This window comes from Epargyreus clarus, unplaced genomic scaffold (genome assembly GCF_041222505.1).
Source record: "Epargyreus clarus isolate Ecla_fem2 unplaced genomic scaffold, WU_Ecla_fem_2.2 ptg000018l, whole genome shotgun sequence".
NCBI classification, from domain to species: Eukaryota; Metazoa; Arthropoda; class Insecta; order Lepidoptera; family Hesperiidae; genus Epargyreus; species Epargyreus clarus.
Genome location: NW_027332226.1, coordinates 13,479,756 through 13,500,010, shown reverse-complemented (window position 1 = coordinate 13,500,010; position 20,255 = coordinate 13,479,756). Strand labels below are relative to the sequence as shown.

The following is a 20,255-nucleotide window of genomic DNA, read 5'->3' as shown; positions in this document are numbered from 1 at the left end:
TGACCCTGTAAAAAAATCTCATACAGAACTAAGCCCGAGTCGACTGAAATTACTTTGTTTTAACTGAGATCTATGTCTGTCTTATTAATTGTCGTATATAATTTATTCCCAATCATTACTACGTTCATTCTCATCATTATTACGTTCTACACAGTAGTAGCGAGTTTCGGACAAAACCGAAACTCCGTTTACGTACAGAATAGACCCGCACCTTGCTGAGGTCGGTTGAACAGAACTACGGATGGATAACAACCATTTGCTGGATGCCATTATCATTGTACGCTTATTGCTAAATTGTTGGCCCTTTCGTCGCAAAATTGTCGGTTATTGACTTCAGTATTTTATGTTTAGCGGTAAATGTTTTGTATCTATATCTCTATAACCAAGGACATTAAAATAAGGTACATGGGATAAGCCTCTGGTTTTAGTAGGCTCGTTCGAAATGTATCAATTAGACAAGGGCAATTTCCATTTTTTTACAATATTGGAGTAGCTAACGAGCATGCAATTCACCGGTAAGAGGCTACTGAATCCATGGACATCTGTAATCAACTCCAGATAAGAGTAAATTCCTACCTTACGTTGGTACGCTATCGTTGCTATCCTTGAGAACTAAGTTGGAACGCCTCGAATAAGTGTCTCCCTTACCACACCTTGCAAATCAGAACATAGCAGCTAAGACTGCTGTTTCAGGCAGAAATAGGTGTGGCGGTGGTGCCTCCGGGGTAGTACCAAAAAGGTTTCTAGCACCTTCTTAATGCTATGCTCTGGCGTGTTTTCCACATAAAGCAAATGACGCAAACACCACACAAATCTAACATTACATATTAGTTATTTCCGCTAAACCAAAGGTCGAATCAGAATCATCTACTATACTGCGATGGTCATCGACCTTTATAATAGTCGTGATAAAATTGCCTTCAAACATAATAATAAATATATCCATAAGGCTATAAAGTGGTTATAACTCTTGCATGACCCTTTTCCTATTATAATGTCTTTGGTTATATAGACCCTTTTTCTTCAAAATTAAGGAGTGTTTTTTACAACGGTTTAACGAAATTAATGATTTGGCATTAACTATTAAATTGCTTCCCAATTTATCTACTTATTCATGAGTAGAAAAGCTAAACAGATTGCAAACTATAATTTGCAAAATGCTTGCAAAATGTTTAGGTAATACATAAAGGGGTCACAGGGTCATGGGTGAGGAGTAAGTCTTTTCTTAGTCAATTGCACACTTATTTTACGAGAAATCCCGTTAAAGATAAGAAACTGGATATTTGAACGATCACATTCATTATTCTGTAAGACTTTATAATCTTGAGAGCTGCTGAATTAAATTACAATACTTTAATAGTCACTTGCCTGTGACGCCACTTTTGTGGGGATAACATGAACTACGAATTTTGTGTGTGGATTTCGAAAATTACAAAAAAAATAATTTTCAGTGGAAGTTTTTGGATGCCTGCTGATTTACATATGACATGTTCAGGAGTAGCAACGCATATATGATCGGCTCCCCTTATCGGTTATTGATGTCCATGGGTGGCAAATTACCATAAGCTCTACATTTACGCCTAACCTCCGCCATCTAGCCTTTTGACGCCTACATTAGCGCCGACGACGGCATATGTTTATATGGTAAAAATAAAAAATTCAAAAATTCAAAATTTAATTTATGTTCCATCCTTATACAGCAGTAAGAGTCACAGTCTTTTTGCTAGTTCTTCTATTACTTAATAAAATAAATTCGACGTTTCCTAAGTCTTTAAGTAGGTACTTCCTTCTTAAACATTCTTCTCTTTATCAATCCTCTCCTTGTAATTCTCCTCCTTCGAGATCTTCTTTCTTGCCCTTCATCGACACTTTTCTGTCTCTCCTATTTCTCTCATCTTTCAACTTTTCTCACTCCATTTCTTCTGGTTTTAAAACGTTGGTGCACTCTCCTACAGTATTTAAGAACTTTATATATTAATTCGTCTATTTAAATTGACAAATAAGATAGGTCAGAAGTACTCAGACAAAATAATAAAAAATGTTGTACAAGGAATTACTTCGAATTTTATGCGTCCTCTGTAGATTATTCGGTCTTCGGTAGGTCACTTTTATTAAACACCAACAATGTCATCGTGTTCCTAAAAAATTGAAATAACTCTATTCTAATTAAAGGCACCTTCAAATTTGTCGTCTGCATATGCAGCCGTGCGACACCCACCGACAAAGAAATCGCCCTAAAACTGACAAAGGGTCTCATGTGTAAAAAATTAATGTCATTTACATACGGCCGTTGAATATTAGCCGTTCGCGTATTTTTAACGATGCTACCCTGACAACACGTTTACTGCATTAATTCTGCATACTGGTGTTTACGCTTAATTACACACCACACGTTTACTTACACTTACACGATACACTGAGCATTCAAAAAAATCTGCACCACGCGGCGAACGTTTGCCGAGTATTCCGTTTGAGCGGCACTTACTTTCCTAGAAGCAGTTAAATGGTCGATCATTGATGCTAACTGTAGTATGCTTGCTGGGGCCCTTAAATATCAATCCATGTCAGTGTTCATATGTTGCTGGAGGTGGTAGAACCCCTTGGTGGTGGTAAGGGAGACATACTTTTCCGAGACGTTCCAGCTTAGTCCTGGGGTAGCGCATCTGTGGCCGACCTCAGATAGGAATATCTAATCTTATCGGGGGTTGATTACAGATGTCCATGGGCGGCAGTAGCTAGTTACCATCAGGTGGATTGTGTGCTCGTCTACTATTCCTATATTATTAAAAAAAGTTATGTCGAATTATTATAGTCTCTAAAAATAGGTATGATGCTCTATCATTTTAACTTTAATTCTCTTTAAGCAATTAAGTTTTCATAATGATCCTAAACTGCATCTAAAATTTAATGAGACTAAAGTCCATGAGGTTTTTATCATAATTCTCATTTATTAATTACGCTTTTTTAATCATATTAAATCTTTAATTAGTTGGTATAATGTTAATTTTATTCATGTAGTTCAAATGTAAACCAAATAAAAAACTAACATACTGCATGTACATTACGACGATATGTGGGCAATTTAAAACAAATTCTAAATAATTATGATTCTAATAAAATATAATTAAAGTTGCAAAATGAACTTTTTTCTCAGTATCTTAAAAATATATCATAAGTACCTATAATTAATATTTTATTTAGAATCTCTGTCCTAAACAGAATTGATTACAGAGGTCCATGGGCGGTTGTGTCCATTTAACAAAACTATTTTATTCAATGTAAGAAGATTCTTTACAGACTTCTCTTATCCTATTCTCTTATTCTCTTATCTTATTATTATTATTACAGTATCTTTACCTTACTCATGACCACTGTCTTCGCTCCTCTATTAATCTCTCTCTCCGAACTCCCACTCATACTACGTCCTTCTACAAAAACTCCTTTTCCTCTGTTGCTGTTTGCCTGTGGAATAAATTACCTTTGTCCATACGCCGCGCTAAATCGCTTGACGAATTTAAAAATCAACTGAGGAAACATTATTTATAAATCTTGTTTTTTTTTTCATCCCTTGCTCTCGTCATTTCCACATTTTAGTTTTACTCCTTTTCTTTTTTCAATTATTATTATTATTATATATTTTATTTGGTCTATTATTATTGCTATTTTATCTGATGTGCTTTTGTCTTTTTTGTTTTCTTGTCCTTCATTTATTATCGGATTCCTACATCTTATGTTATTATTGTTTACTGTAATTCTATTCCTTGTAGTCTGCTCCACCTCTAACTTCGCACACCCTATCCTACTTTCCTTATTTGTCCTTTTCTCTTTCCCATGCATAGGTTGTCTGGAAGAGATCGCTGCTTAGCGATAAGGCCGCCTATTGCATACTGTTTTTACTTTTTACCTTAATTACTACTATTAAATTCTACTGTAAGTGTGCAATAAAGAGTATTCTATTCTATTCTATTCTATTCTCTTTGAAAATGGTGTACCACCACTTCGCAAATGTTTCCTTACGGAGAAGTGGCGAAACTTAATATCACATTTTTTTATGATAACTATTTATAATGCGAACTCATTATTAATAATAATGTTATCATAAAACTTTTTTAACAGAACAATAAGATGCCGAGTCTCGCACCCAGATTACCGTCTACTTCATTCACTACAGTACCCTTACCATGAGTTTTCAAAACATCCCACAATTTTACGTTACGTTTACTCAATCCATTATTCTGTTCCGTTTGCTTCAGTAGACTGAGTAAACGTAACAATAAGTAAGTGCTTAAGTCTTTTTCTCTACCCCACATATTCGCAAAAAACAAAAACAAATTAGACATTTAATGTTACGTTACTGACACTATAGTTCTGATACAATCCGTTAGGGGCGCTGATTGGAAATTGTATGGGCAATACGTAAACAAATACCAAAACAGTCGTATTTGTTAAAACGTAAAAACTCATGGTAAGGGTACACACTGCTACCAACACGTCATAACTATCATAATCACTCACCATTCAAACTGTTGCCCCATCGACCATTAGCAAATTAAAATCTCATTACGACTATTATAATGATATACAGAACAAGAAGAAACAAACCTGTTATTTAAATAAGTTACATTCGTGTGTGACCTTGCCCCTTGAATATAATCAACTATTTGGATATAGTAATAGAGGTCAATGTTGCGCAAAATTTTGACACACTTATTGTCTTACAAATAATTGGTTATGTGCGAGTCGAACTTGCACATAGAAGGTTTCGAACCGCCACATTTTTAATTTGTGTTTTTTTAGAAAAAAATAATTTTCTATCTTTTAAGTTTGAACAGATAAAACTAAAAACGCCAAAAATAGAGGTTTTCTGTATGGCAACCCTAATTTATACTGGAGATTCTATTTTTATTTCAAACATGTGTTGTTATTGTGTAGTGGACACCATTATACAAATTCTGTGAAAATTTCAAGTGTCTATCTATTACGAATCCAGAAATAAAGCCCTGTGATAGACGGACAGAAAGCGGAAACTTAGTACCACGGTTCCGTTTTTACGGAACCCTAAAAATATGATTTATGTTATTACATATTTATTTACTTTTTTTTCTTTATTCCAACCAGAGGATGGCCAATAATCATAAATACCTCAGAAAATGATGCCTCTTTTACTACACCCTTTAAAGCAGAACACAGCAGCGCTTAACACTGCTGTTGTCAGGCAGTAATATGTGTGGCGGTGGTGCCGCTGGAGTCGAACCAGATGATTCTACTACCTTCAAAAATTCTAGTCAAACTCCGATTCCATAGTTAATCAAGTCTGCACCATGGTGAGTCCCTGAGAGAATTGTTTCCCACTATTAATTTATTGATGGTACATAGTCAATACATCTATGAAAATATTATGTGTATAAGGAAACACTGATATGTTTGAAAAAAATAGTAGGTAACCACCATAACTTTAATACTAGAAATAGAAATAAATTAACAATTCCTAAACATAGATTATGTAAGGTGGCTAAATCTTTCATGGGTAACTGTATTCGCTACTACAATAAAATACCTGACTATATTTTGAATCTCACAGAAATAAAGTTCAAACATGTCGTTAAACAAACGCTATGTAAAAAAGCGTACTATAATCTAAGTGATTATTTGGCTGACAAAACGGTGTGGTCTGAAGTAGTTCCAGTTCCACATGTACCAGGTTAAGTTTAACATTGTAAAAAACTTGTGTTAGTGTGTTAGTCTTAAAAGATGTGTGTTATGGAGTTTCTTTCGCCGCTTCTTCTCCATAACGAAACACCTTGTGAAGCGGTGGTAGTTGTATTCACATTTAAAAAGTGCTGTGTAAAGAACCTATTTTGAATAAAAATGACATCACCATGACTATCAGTAACCATCAGATCGACTGCGCCCTTGTAACTATTAAAAAATCCACAACACTAAGCGATAAAACACTATTAAAAAAAGTTCATTCACAAATTTTTAAAACGTTGCACCTCATCTAATCAGACGTCGAAGGCTAAGCATAATTAAAGCTTTGCAAAACCAGCTGTCCGGTTGCCTAATACCAATCATGTGCATAGCTGCGTGGTATCAAGGTTACTATAACCTTCCATAGCTCGCCAATATAGTCCTACGAATATATCCATTACTAGGCGACCCGTAACCACTTCGTTGGGCGTTAGATATATTTTTTTCGTGAATTATATTGTGAGAACATTTTTTTTGATTAACATTGTGTACGTCTATACCGAACCGTTTAGTTAGCGCACCCCGGTAAAACATCACATACATCTCTGAACTTTTTGTTCAATCATAATGAATGAAATAAGGACTAAATATTAAAACAAGATACAGACTACGAATACATTGTTAATTCATACAATTCCATTCAATAATATTGTTGTTAAGTTATTTCAAACACACATACAAAGAGATGGACAAAATACTAAAAATTATAGAAATTGCTCTTATGAAGTTATTACTTAAGCTCAGCGGTCCTAAATCTTTTTGCAAATATATTCGATGTACAAACACCCGAAGCTTACATTCTTATAATATGAAATAGATATATATATATATATAGCCTATATATATATATATATATATATATATATATATATATATATATATATATATGGTACTAAATCGCAGTAGGTGGTGTCGCAGGCGATTAGTTCTAGATTTTTTGTCATGTTGAGTTTGGATTATGCTGAATTCTATCATAGGCTTAACACACATTTAAGATTTTTCCTCCGTTTGAAATATTTATCTTAAGCAAATATGTGCCTGTAATCAATTTCTTCGCACGCCATTTTTTTTCAAAGAGAAGTCATTAATCTTTGTCAAAAAGGTACTTGGAGTAAATGGCCTAAATACAAGTCACGTCGCTGGCTTACAGTCAAGTCACCTCTTATTCCAATTACAGCCCTTACATTAGAAGCTAAAATTTAAAAATGATCAGTACATTTTTATATCTATAACAATTGAGTGTAAAATGTTAAATATGCAGTTGTGAAGTTATCACCTTGAATATAATACGGGTTTAATTACTTATACTGGTTAAAAGGTACTGTTATAAAAACGACTAACACGTTCACAATTGGCACCAAAACCCAGTACGTTTATATTATATTATCTTATATTATAAACATACTTTCACTTAACTTAAACGAATTTCAGTAAAACTCATTAAAAACAAAAGTTTCGAGTTCTATTAATAAAGCCTACCAAGCAATAGTCACGTGACTGCGAAGCTCTGCAAAGGTAGCGTCCCCAGCCACATAGACCGGGTCTCAAACAGGGCCGGATTTGGAAGTGTAGAGGCTCTGGGACAACGAAGGGCAGGGGGCAAGGGGGCTTCGAATTATTTTCCGAATCAAAACCAACAATTTTTCCATAAATATTTCAAAAATGGCATATTTTCGAAGTAAATTTTAAGTAAATAATATTATTTCAACAAAGAATATTGTAATTGCAAATATGTAAGAATCTGAAAATACTATTTGAAAAAAATCGTATGAATGGTTGACTCGTCTTAAGCCGTCAGTCCCATCGTTAAAACTCGTCAGTGGCCTTACGGACTACTTCAGACAGGGATTGGTACAGTACAGGCTCTTGGTACTATTTCCACCAACACTAATTTGAATAGCGTGAGATATTTTTTTTATAATTTAAGAGTATCTGAACTGATGGTAACTGGCTACTGCCACCCATATGCATCTGTAATCAACCCCAGATAGGCTCAGATATTCCTACCTAAGGTTGGACTAATGCCCTTCAAACCAGAACACAGCAGCGCCTAATACTACTGTTAATAGGCAGATAAAAATGTGGCAGTGGTGCCGCCGGAGTCGAACCAGAAAGGGTTCTACCACCTTCAATTACATTTCAGGCCTCCCCCAGTGAGAAAAGACACTTGACCAGCTACGGGTTGTATTAAAAAACATGTAAAAATTGTAAAGTGTATTACAATTTTAACATGTTTGAAATCGTAACGTATGCAAAGAACGAAAATTATTAGATATAATTTGCTATTAATAATTAGCCATAATCTTATCATTGCATTTCTCTGTACAGCTTATGATATCTTAAATTAAGCTATGTAGGTATATAAGTAAATTTAAATTGAAGAGTGCATTGCATATCATTTTAATATTTGACCTTAACCTTTGTATGATAAAAAAAATCAGTTTATATCACCGCAGATAATACATTTCTGGTCGCCCGCCGGATATTTATTTTGGTTAAAATTATATGTGAATGTTTGGAAACAATATTTTAAAACAATATAGGTATCTACTCGAATAAAAACCGTAAACGTAAAACAAGAGTTACATCATGCGGACATATTGTTGAGAGATTGAGTATACTCAATAATATCGCCAATGTATTTTTTTAAATATACCAGACGAGCATGCAGGTTACCTGATAGTAAGTATTCCTACCTGAATTCGGCCACAGATGTGCCTCTACCCTTGAGGACTAAGCTGGAACGCCTCTGGAACCTTTAAACCAGAACACAGCAGCGCTTAACACTGCTGTTATTAGGCAGAAATAGGTGTGGCGGTGGTGCCGGCGGAGTCGAACTACAAAGGATTCTAACATCTTAAAGATTTATGAGTATGTTGTACGATCTTTAACATATGAATATGGATGTATCGTAGATGTACCTAGTAACTTGAATTAAGGTCACAGCATTGACCCTGCCAAATTTAGTTTCTCATTCATCGTACTTGCATAATACATATTTGATATCTACTTACACATAATTAAACGAATATTATTATTTGGTAATCCGCTGCGCGTCATCGTATGTAACGGTCTGACAGGGAGTGGGTTTGATGTTCGATGCCCGGCTAAACGAACATCTAAGTGCATTATACGGGTCTGTATTTATTTATTGGGGTCTGGTCTGGATCTTACAGCTCATTTCATGGTTTTTGGCCTTTCGTATAAATTATCTTCGTAACATAGCATGCAGCCACTCACAGCGTCGTCCTTCCGAGGTCCACTGGCTGGAAAATTTGAGCTCCCAGTTATGCCGCTCGCAACCTCAAAAAACCTCATTTACTAGCATTTTACGACAGGAAAGAGATACCGTAGGTCATATTCTAGTCCTGAGCTCCTGAGCTATAGGTACAATAAAGAGCAATACCTGCACATTGTGTATATACTTTCATATAAAAATATTTTTGTATTTGGGCTTATTATTACGCACACAATCTTGTTTTCCAAACTCATTATTACTTATTTCATATTTTTTTTATTTTACACTTGTGTAATATATAAAATTAAAGAACACATAATAAATATATTGTACTACAAAGGCACTGTAATTTTATAGATGCATTTTCAAAACTGATTTAAAAAGTAAAAGTACTTAATTAAAGTAAAAATTATTTAAAATATCACTGAATATTAATAACAACGAAAATAATTGTAAAAAGAGAAAACATAAACATAGTAATCATAAACTGGAATCTCTTAATTATTATAACCTTGTTTAAAAGTATTATTATAATAAGTAAATGCCAAATTTTACACTCCGTGCACGTAAGGTGCTTAAGAGGTTTCCTTTACGTATTAATATATAGAGTGGCGATCTGTACATAATTTAAATATGTTAAAATTTACTTAATATTGCAGTAACATATTATATACTACTCTTGATAAATTAGTATTTTTCAAGAACTAGTTCCGAATTCCGATAATGCGTTACTAGTTTTTGTAACCATAATTAAGCTCGATTCTAAATAATATGGCCATATTTTTCAAGTACATATATCCTAAACAAATAGCTTTTTCATTAAATTTATCATTAAAGGACGTTTGTCAATTAATTAAATGACGAAAAGATGAAAGGTACCAGTAAGATAATTTGATAACACAGTTTATCTAATTATCATAAAGTAATAATGTTTCCATACAAAAAATGTAGGGTTATTTACGTGGCAATTGTTGAAAATGTTATACATACTTACTGGCACCTTAATTCTAAAAAATAACTTATACATTTAATTTATTAAATAACGTGTGTCAATCAATTAAATGACGTAAAGATTAAAGATATCCCTAAGATAAATTGATAACACAGTTTATCTAATTATCATAACATAATGTTTGTCATACAAATATAAGGTTATTTAGGTAGCGTTTGTTGAAGATATTATATATCAAACTGTAGTGTCTAAGTTGCGCCAAAGAAGAAACGCTACGTACGCCCCATGGCACTAAGTTATGTAATCTCACGTGTTTTCGGGTTACCCATGCCACACTTAAAATATAACTTTATTAGGGGATAAACGGGATAACTTGTGTACAAAATTTCATGACAATCGGAATCGGAATCGGATGAATCGTTAAGGCGTGAAAGCTTAGCAAACAAACACATGAACAAACTTATTTTCGCATTTATTTATGATATTTAGTTATATGAAATTGTGCGTAATGAAATTATGTGTAATATGGTCTGATTTCTACCAAGAGGTGAAAACTAGTATTAACACTTTCGGTGGTGCAACGTTTTATCACGTCAAAATCTATGTATGTGATATGGCACAACGTGCACCGACGTCAGAAAAAAAAAGTATTTTTTTGACGCTACGTCCAATAGCGCCAGCGGCTCTTAAGGTTATAGGGTAGTTACGTCATTGCGCCGTATCGCCAAAGTTTCCTAGACCACTACCGCCATACTACAAAATTCTGTTGATCAATTTGTGAAGGACTATCACGCACACGTTGCTACCTACGCACACATGCACAACTTCTAGTTACGTCTCCCCGTGCAACATTCGCCATACTCAGTCGCCTTGTGTGTCACTGGCGGGAGGCCCTATCGCCGTTGACGTTTTGAAACGTGCAATTTCACGAGGAAAGTAAGTTTTTTTATGAATATTTTGTGCATATTAGTTATATAATTGATTTATGTGCAATTCGCCCTATCTGAGATATTAGTTACATATAACTTTCGACTTGAATAAAGCTGATAAGTAATATTTTCGATACCAAAATCAACGTAAACATGTTGATACTCTGACAGCTCTGAAAGTATTTTTGACAGTCGAGTACGTAAAAAAAGGAAGCATACACCGGACCAAGACAACAGTGGAGAAAATAGTGCAAACGCGGATACTGTTTCACTAAATTGTGCGGAATTTCCTGTATCACCCTCAGAAGAGACGGACAATAACCCAGGGTCACTCGCGCCGTTGCCTGAGGAGGTGGAGAGCAACCCAGAGTCACCAGCGCCCTTGCCTGGAGACGTCGAGAGTAACCCAGGGTCACCCGCGCCGTTGCCTGGAGACGTCGAGAGTAACCCAGGGTCACCCGCGCCGTTGCCTGGAGACGTCGAGAGTAACCCAGGGTCACCCGCGCCGTTGCCTGGAGACGTCGAGAGTAACCCAGGGTCACCCGCGCCGTTGCCTGGAGACGTCGAGAGTAACCCAGGGTCACCCGCGCCGTTGCCTGGAGACGTCGAGAGTAACCCAGGGTCACCCGCGCCGTCGCCTGGAGACGTCGAGAGTAACCCAGGGTCACCCGCGCCGTTGCCTGGAGACGTCGAGAGTAACCCAGGGTCACCCGCGCCGTTGCCTGGAGACGTCGAGAGTAACCCAGGGTCACCCGCGCCGTTGCCTGGAGACGTCGAGAGTAACCCAGGGTCACCCGCGCCGTTGCCTGGAGACGTCGAGAGTAACCCAGGGTCACCCGCGCCGTTGCCTGGAGACGTCGAGAGTAACCCAGGGTCACCCGCGCCGTTGCCTGGAGACGTCGAGAGTAACCCAGGGTCACCCGCGCCGTTGCCTGGAGACGTTGAGAGTAACCCAGGGTCACCCGCGCCGTTAGGCGTTGACGTCATAATCCATTGTTACTTTGTATTAGTAATTTAAAAAAAACACGTGTGAGGAACGTTTAATAACGTTGACGTGTACTGACGGTTGTTCCAGATTGTGTGTTTTAGTACATGTGAGCAGTGTTGAACGTTTATAAACGTCGTTTTTATTTGTATGGAGCAGGTATGTGCCATATAATGAACTCTGTTGGGTATGTTTGCAGCACCGAAAGTGTTAAGATAATAGCTCTAATTATGTGCAATCGAAAATTAAAATCTGATTGCACAAAATAATAACATGAGGTGTTTAATCTGCGACGATATGATTAGGGCAATAAATGTTTATCGGCTGTTATCATGGTTGAGATCGACCTGATAAATAATACAAAAAAAATGTCATTTAAAGGTGGTACTTTTCGTAGCACAATTGTAGGGCCATCGCAACACCTATTTATGCATTCATTAACGTAGTCAGGAATTAGTTTGGATACGGTTGAAAAATGTTGAGAATTAGTTCCTATATAAATTAGTAACCCACACTATGCTATTGAGCGATTTCGGAGGTAGGAAGAAGGTTTTAACACAAACACATACATACTTCATTCTATAAACATCCCCGATTACAATAATCAAGTTTGATTTTCTTGGTGATTTCGGAGCGAATTTTAATCTTCAAAATCTCACCATACGACACATGGCAAAAGTTGTATTTTCTTTATGTTAGCAATCTACTGTCGTGTTCTGGTTTGGAGAATGTAATAAGCACATTTCCCTTTACAAAGTGATCTTAGACCTCAAAAGTAGCAACCTATCTATGATCGATTACAGATGGAGTCCTCCTAAAAATAACATTGAAATAACGTTCATTCTAGAATGTGAATAAAATTGTCAAATAAATAGAAGTCGGGTAAGATCTCATCTGACGTACGATCCGACCTAACCAGACATAACGTGACCTTCTTTGTGCAATTTGCACATAACTGGTCGACCTCCCCCAAAATATAAAAACAGACATTTAACAACAATGGATTAGTATTTTATTTATTTGACACTATAACCTGCAAATACTTACCTACACAACCGTACATACTAGAATACAAAAACATTCAAATGACGGTCTTGAACTGTACCCTTAGTTTGAGTTTTTACGTTTTTACAAAAATGACTATTTTGGTATTTGTTTACTTATTTTCCCATTCATTTCCAATCAGCGCCCCTGGCAGACTGTATCAGAATTAATTGGAAATGTATGGGGAAAACTTAAACAAATACAAGGACAATCATTTTTGCCAAAACGAAAAACTCATACTAAGGGTACTTACTGTACGCAACTGTGCTTTTCGTTTTGCAATTGAGCATAGAGTTCGTATTATGAATATTCAAGAGTTTGAATGAACAATATACTCGTAACGTGGACAAAAAATAAAAGATTATCTACACGTATTTTAATAACTACTTAAATCATTTTATCACCAAACCATTGCTGTATTACTTCAGAATTCCACACCTGGTTATCTTATATAAGAATTCTACGAGTACAATTCCTCGGGATGTTTTGTAAAATTAACTTATTTTTTCTTAATTTCCAAAAGCGAGAAGTGCGTGCCTAGGATTCAAATACTCTGCCAACATCCAACTTACGCCTGTTTTTAATAATCAATCTATCCAAAATTTGCTAAATCGTATCTTGCCAAAGTTTAAAATTTAAGAGTTAAAGTTGTCGGAAATTGTCATATTTGATCTTTGGCAAAAATGACTATCAACTACTTTTTGCAGACATGTCATAAATGGCAGCGACTATATTGTTACAGTGGTACATTAACGTTTACTAGTTTTATAATATCAAAAAATATTATCCCATTACTGTCCCACTTCGTCTCACGGCGCTCCCTCTCCCAGTCAGAACGGGTAGAGGGTTTTTTAATCTCTTAGGCATATAGGTTTCCAGTTTCGTCACGATGTTTTCCTTCATCGTTATTATGTGATAATTAATTTGTAAAGAAAAAAATATTCTATGAATGAAATTAAAATAAATCAAAATAACACCTACACCGGAACTATAAAAAATAAGTTGTTACTTGTTACCAAGTTTATTTTCGTTAAAATTTAGCGATCCGTTTATTTCGGAATATATTATTAATATTTCGAGCAGTTAAGCCTATAATAAAAAACATTTTATGCAATAAAAGATAATTGCGGGCCTTGTTATTTGAACTATTAAATAAATTACTAAAAGTAATTTAACCTTAACGTGCTATGTGTTTTTCTTTTGTCTGTAAACGACTAGTATCTCGTAAAAACTGGCATACATTATTTAGCTTTGTATTCAGAAATTATCTAGGCAGACCATAGAGGCAGACAAATACATATCTGGTTAAGTTAGGGTAGTGGAATCTCAAAGACACATTTTAATAAAAAAAAATTCGGTAAGTTTCATAATCTGTGTCCTATAGTCATTTAGCTTGTATGCTATGTAGCTTTGATTGGGGGAAGGGGGTCCAAAAGGTGTGGCGTAGTGGTAGGGGCAGATCCAATACCTACCTAGTCTCTGAGGTAGAGGGAGGATTGAGTATAAATATTACCTGAAATATGTCACAAAAAATGAAACAGATTCTGCTGTTTCCAGATGTGTTTTTCTCACCAATGCTAGGAAGGACCGGACTATCTAAACTCATTCTTATGTGCGTCCTTGTATATACTTGTATTTAATTTAAATTAATGACCGACAGCTTAACAATACGATGAATCTACAGACAGTCGGTTTATTATATTTATTTGTGTGTTCATCGTTCATCATACCACATTCTCGAAATATAATGCTAAGGTCAAGCTTAAAAGTATTTTCTTGTTATTAATTTACTTCCTCCTCGAGGCTCCAACAGACCTTGCACTGTGATTTCACCTACCTATTTCGTGTTTTACTGACATTTTGTCCTATTAGCTAACAGTATAGTATTATGGTACAACCTTCATAAATAGTCGCCACTTAGCTTAACTTTATCTTATCTAAGAATATTTTTGAAAATTGTGTATAGTCAAAACATAAATAATTATACAGACACATAAGTACTCAAAACGTGAAAACATATAAACAAAGAAATAATCATACTTAATTATTAATTAAATAATATCTACTAATATCATTTAATAATCTCTGTAATTTTATTTTATTCGTATGGTTTCGTTAAAGTAATTAACAAAAAACGCAGAATTTTCCATTTGAAATAATAATAATATAAAAAACAAATACTTAAAATAAAAAAAGATTGAAAATAAATAGAGGTAACCGCTATTTTTCGAAGTTTTTCGTTTTATCTGGTTGTTTATAAGGAGAAAAAAGGCAAACCCAGCACAGTGTATTCATTATCTGCGATTTAGATATTTTTATGTATTTTCAAATAAATTTATTTTTTAAAAACCATAAATAAACCACCAAAATACACCACTTTCATTTATATAATTTGTAAAACTGAGCTTAGAAACAATGAATATAAAAAAAATCGGTCTCATAATCTGAGTTCTCAAGCAAATGTTGATGAAATGGAAACATGGATTACAGCTTACATGGTTACAGCTAGTTACTATCCAGTACCCTTAGTACAAGTTTTTACGTTTGCTCGAAAGCGTTTAACGTTTACGAATTCGCTCCTACAGCGCTCCCGTGTATCGGAACTAAAATTCCGCAGTAAAAGTTAAAAAACCGGAACTATAACCGGAACTATATTAAATGAAAAATGTAAAAATAAATGTATTGTATTTATATTTTTAAAATTAAATGTCGTTACAATTGACTATTCTTTGAGTTTTTTAAAACTCATAATGCGAAATTTTAGTTCCGATAAGATCCACGGGAGCGCTGTGTGAGCGAATTCGTAAACGTTGAACGCTTTCGAGCAAACGTAAAAACTCATACTAAGGGTACAGGATGCAATTATAACGCACGCGACGAATGCGGGGTCAACCCAGTATCACTTCCGGTCAGCTGTTTGGCATACATTGCACTGCAAGTTTCTCAAACGGTACGCGTGGGGTATGCTAATTGTAGGGGATTACGCGACAATGGTAACATAACGGTGACTTCATAAGTATATAATAAACTCGCATACGCAACATACATGATAGTCAACTGAAAAATAGCAGTTTCTTGTAGGACGACTCAATTATCTCAGTGTATCTATTATTAGTAATTATTGTTATAGCGGCCACCGGTATACATAATCTTAAAATAATTCCCCAAGTACGAGTCGAACTCGCGCATGGAGGCTTCCGTACCACCAAATGTTCATTTTTTTTTACTTGTTTTTATTCATTTTATTATTTTTGTGATGGGTAATGATGAATGATACGTAAACAACGTATAATAAAATTAAAATAAGTATATTAAAATATGTTTTATGGTTCTTATTTGTATTTATTATAATATCAGTTATAGTAGTAAACGGATTGTAAAAATTTCAACCGTCTTCCTAGTACGGTTTAACAGTTAGATCGAAAAATGCCGAAAACCCTGATGATGCAGAGGTGCCTCCCATGTAAAGTATATAGAATATATATTTGTTGCAATGAAGTTGTTAGACAGAGACATATGATGAAAAATTTGACCTTCAACTCCTTAGATCTGATGATGCAGTGGTACTTCCAGCATAAATCACATGAATAAGCCATTAAGTGCTTTCACACATATTTTACAGTTCCTAAGCATCTGCTTAGGAACAGATTTTATCTAAATGTAATGTTAAAAAATGACCTTCAACTCTTTCACTCTGATGATGCTGGCGTACTTCCAACCTAAACCATAGGAGTTAGCCATTTTGTGTTTTCATATATGTATTAACATCAGTAAGCAGACATATAGGATGAAAATTTTGACCTTCAAGGTCTTAACCCTGATAAAGCAAGGAAGCTTCTCGCCTAAACCGTATGAGTTATACATTTAATGCTTACGGATATTTATAAACAGTATCAAAGCTAGACTGTGTAGTCGCATACAATATAAAATGTAACCTTCAAGTTTTCAATCCTAATGATGCAGGGACACTGCTGGCCTAAGCCATAGTAACTTGTCAATTACTTCTTACAAATGTAAAATATGGTTAACTTTTACGTTGTAGTTTTTTTTTGGTGTATTGGCCTGACTCACTCGCACAGTTTACCACTTAGTTTGATTTATTTACTTTTCTGTTCCAACCTAACCTAGCCAATAATATAGTATTTCCTATAGCGTCGCCTATAGTGTCTCGTATTGAATTGGTTAGGTTAGGTTGGAACATATAAGACAATATGAAACTAAGCGAGCAGGGCGCGGTAGCGCGTAGTTGGCGCTCATACTGGACACGCTGTTTACGCCGTTATCCAACGAAATATATTGAGCGCCGATTTCAGAACTATGTACTAAACCAACATTTATTTGAATTCTTTTTTACTTTGTAGTGACATAGAAGTCGGTTTTATTTTTTTGTTAATTTTTTTTTATCTTTTGAGTACGGAACCCCAAAAATGAAATTGGAATTCACATAAACCTATTGGAATGCACAAAAGACTTCAGAGCCCTGAAATTGGAATTGATTGCTTTTCCATTTACGATGACATAAATTGAAGTTTAATAGAGGCATTAAAAGCCAAATGAGAATATATGTTTACATTCATAATTACAGCAAATGTTGATGTAAAGATAAACATAGCCATAATTCAGGTGTAATCGACGGCTTGCAATTACAATCAGTAAATGTAAACTTGACATGTGACAAATGACAAATTAACACTAATCGTTTGTAATTCTAATTACAGGAACGAAAGGGAGGCAATATAGGCATTGACGGGTACAGTCAACGTTATAATTTTATACATTTGTAACATTTTCAATATAATAATACGTATTATCCTGCGATAACAACCCAATCTTTATTTTTTTTCGAGTTTTATTCATACGATACATTTGGTTAGTCAAGACACGGTATAAGATACTTATACTGTGGTGAAGACGATAATTCATAACTTTATTTTAACTCCAGTGGTGTAATAGTTATATGACTTTTTCTGTTAACTACGATTAAATATACTTACACTCACAGACCTGTATCTCACACTATTTTCAATCTCAAGTATAACACTGAAAATTTGCAGTTATCGGTTTCTGCAAGTCCTTTTTGGAAAGAAAATTCCTTAGGAATATATAAAATTTTAATTTTAATTATAACTTTCAGTAAAAAATATGTGAACCATTTTCTCGACTATATTAAATTGTGTTTATTTATTTTTCATGCAATAATGGAGATTTTACAAACAGACTGTACCATAGCAGTTAACTTATTAATTGCTTCATGTCCAGCTAACCATTGTTCTTACAAATTCAGGCCGGTTTGTTCAAAGCGTTTGTACACGGTAACTGATGATGTTGGTCGCAATTTCTCTTCCGATCTTATTAATTTCTACTTACAGCAATGCCGATATTATATTGGAAACTGAATATAATGAAAATTTACTAACATGCGTAAAAGGAATTATTGAAAGATACTACAAAAGGAAGATTACGTATGTAGATGTAAACTATGACAGCAACGAAATAATAAAAACGATGTATTCCATACCGGTAACTATATTATCAAGAGATAACAGAAAAAACTTACGAACATCCAACCTGGGGTATGTTATAGCAGCCGGCACTGCCTTCGATTTTACAAGAAATTTTCCAGTTTTAATGAAGGAACCACGTTGGAATCCTTACGCACACTTCTTGATCATTGTGAAACATCTCGAAACTATAGACCTTACGAGTATATTTAATGTGCTTCTGAACAACCACGTTAACAATGTTATCGTTATAAGAGGAAACAACGATGCACACATATACACCTACAACCCATTTGATAATTACAACTGTGGTAAAAAATACGACGAAATTATTGAATTCGGAAAATGTCTCACCGCACGCGTCAGCGATTTTTTCCCAGAAAAACTAGTGACCGGACTTCGAAACTGCACCTTCAAAGCTACGACGGCTCACTGGCCACCGTATGCTTTTGATCCAAAAATATCTGGAAACTCCGTGATAGGTGCAGAACAATATGCGATGAAAATTATAAGTGATTTGGAACAATTCAAAGTGAAATACACCAAAAGCATCAGCGGCGAGGAATTCTCGACGATCGCAGACAACATGTCGGCTTTGGGGAATTTATACATGTTGCAAGAAAAAAAAGCTGATTTCTTGTTCGGTGGGATGTTGTTATTGCATTTTCGAGCTGATGCCTTCGCGTTTCTAGCAGGGCATGTACCTTTCATAGATGACGTGAGAATCTTCGTAAAAAGAGCAGATATTGTCCCATATTGGAAGAATGTTTTCTTGGAATTTAAAACATCAGTTTGGATTCTTCTAATTGTAACTTTTATAGGTTACTTCGTCTCAGTGGCCGCAATTTTGCGAGTCAAGGATAAGACTACTTTATTTTTGGTTATGATTGATCTCTTCTTTCTTCACGGCAGTAAGATGATATCAAAATCGAGAGGAATTTTCATATTGTGGGTATTCTTTGCTTACCTTATCAGTACGTACTACCAGTCAAGTCTGGTCAGTATAATAACGAACCCTTATAAAAATTACCAGATTTCGACTAACGAAGACTTGATAGACTATAAACTGGAACCTTGTTTAAGTACAGTAATACAGAAGTACATATACGTTATGCAGAATCTATCCTCAGAGCTAACGTACAAAGACAATTGCAACGGATTGCTGGAAAGTATAAAATCGATCAGCCAATCCCATAAAAAATATACTATATGTGTATTGTCGATGTATTTATACAATAAGCATCTATTTTACGATGAAGGAGGTGAAGAGCTGATTTACGCCTTTAAACGTCCCTTGAATAGCATTATCTTCTCGATTTATTTGAACAAAGGATTTCCACTACTTCACAAGCTTGAAATGTATACCATCCGATTGAGAGAAAATGGTCTTATTAATAAGTATATAGATCAGCTATATGAAACCCGTATTTCGAAATCTATAAACTTAACCAGGGCGACGATTCACCACTCGCAAGTTCTTTTTCCTTGGTACATTCTTGTTGTGGGATCTGTTGTTTCAACTGGAATATTCTTATTAGAAATATTTTCAAAAAAGAAGCCTAGAACAATGTAACAAGGTAAGTCCGGAGATAGGCTAATATAGGCACAGAACGTTTGCTTTTATTTATGGTGATTTTACTCTACCTTGTTAGTTGTTTAATCAAGTAATTATCCACAATAAAAACATAAAATAGATGTTTTCCAAGTACAATTAGTGTTACCGTAAAAGTTGATTTAATGGCACGACTAACATGACTTAGTTAGAAGTATACTTAGACAAAGTAAGCAAACTTTTTATATGTGACACTCTGGCAATACAAAAACTAGGTATATCTAAATCAAGGAAAATGAATAT

At 34.9% G+C, this 20,255-nt stretch overlaps 1 protein-coding gene across 1 annotated transcript; it reads left to right on the top strand.

Annotated features, from left to right (window-relative positions):
- The first annotated feature begins 18,404 nt into the window (after window positions 1-18,404).
- LOC140749664 (uncharacterized) lies at window positions 18,405-19,973 on the top strand. The gene has a single exon (XM_073082778.1). The coding sequence runs from the start codon at window positions 18,405-18,407 to the stop codon at window positions 19,971-19,973; it is 1,569 nt and encodes a 522-aa protein (XP_072938879.1).
- The last annotated feature ends 282 nt before the right edge of the window (window positions 19,974-20,255 follow it).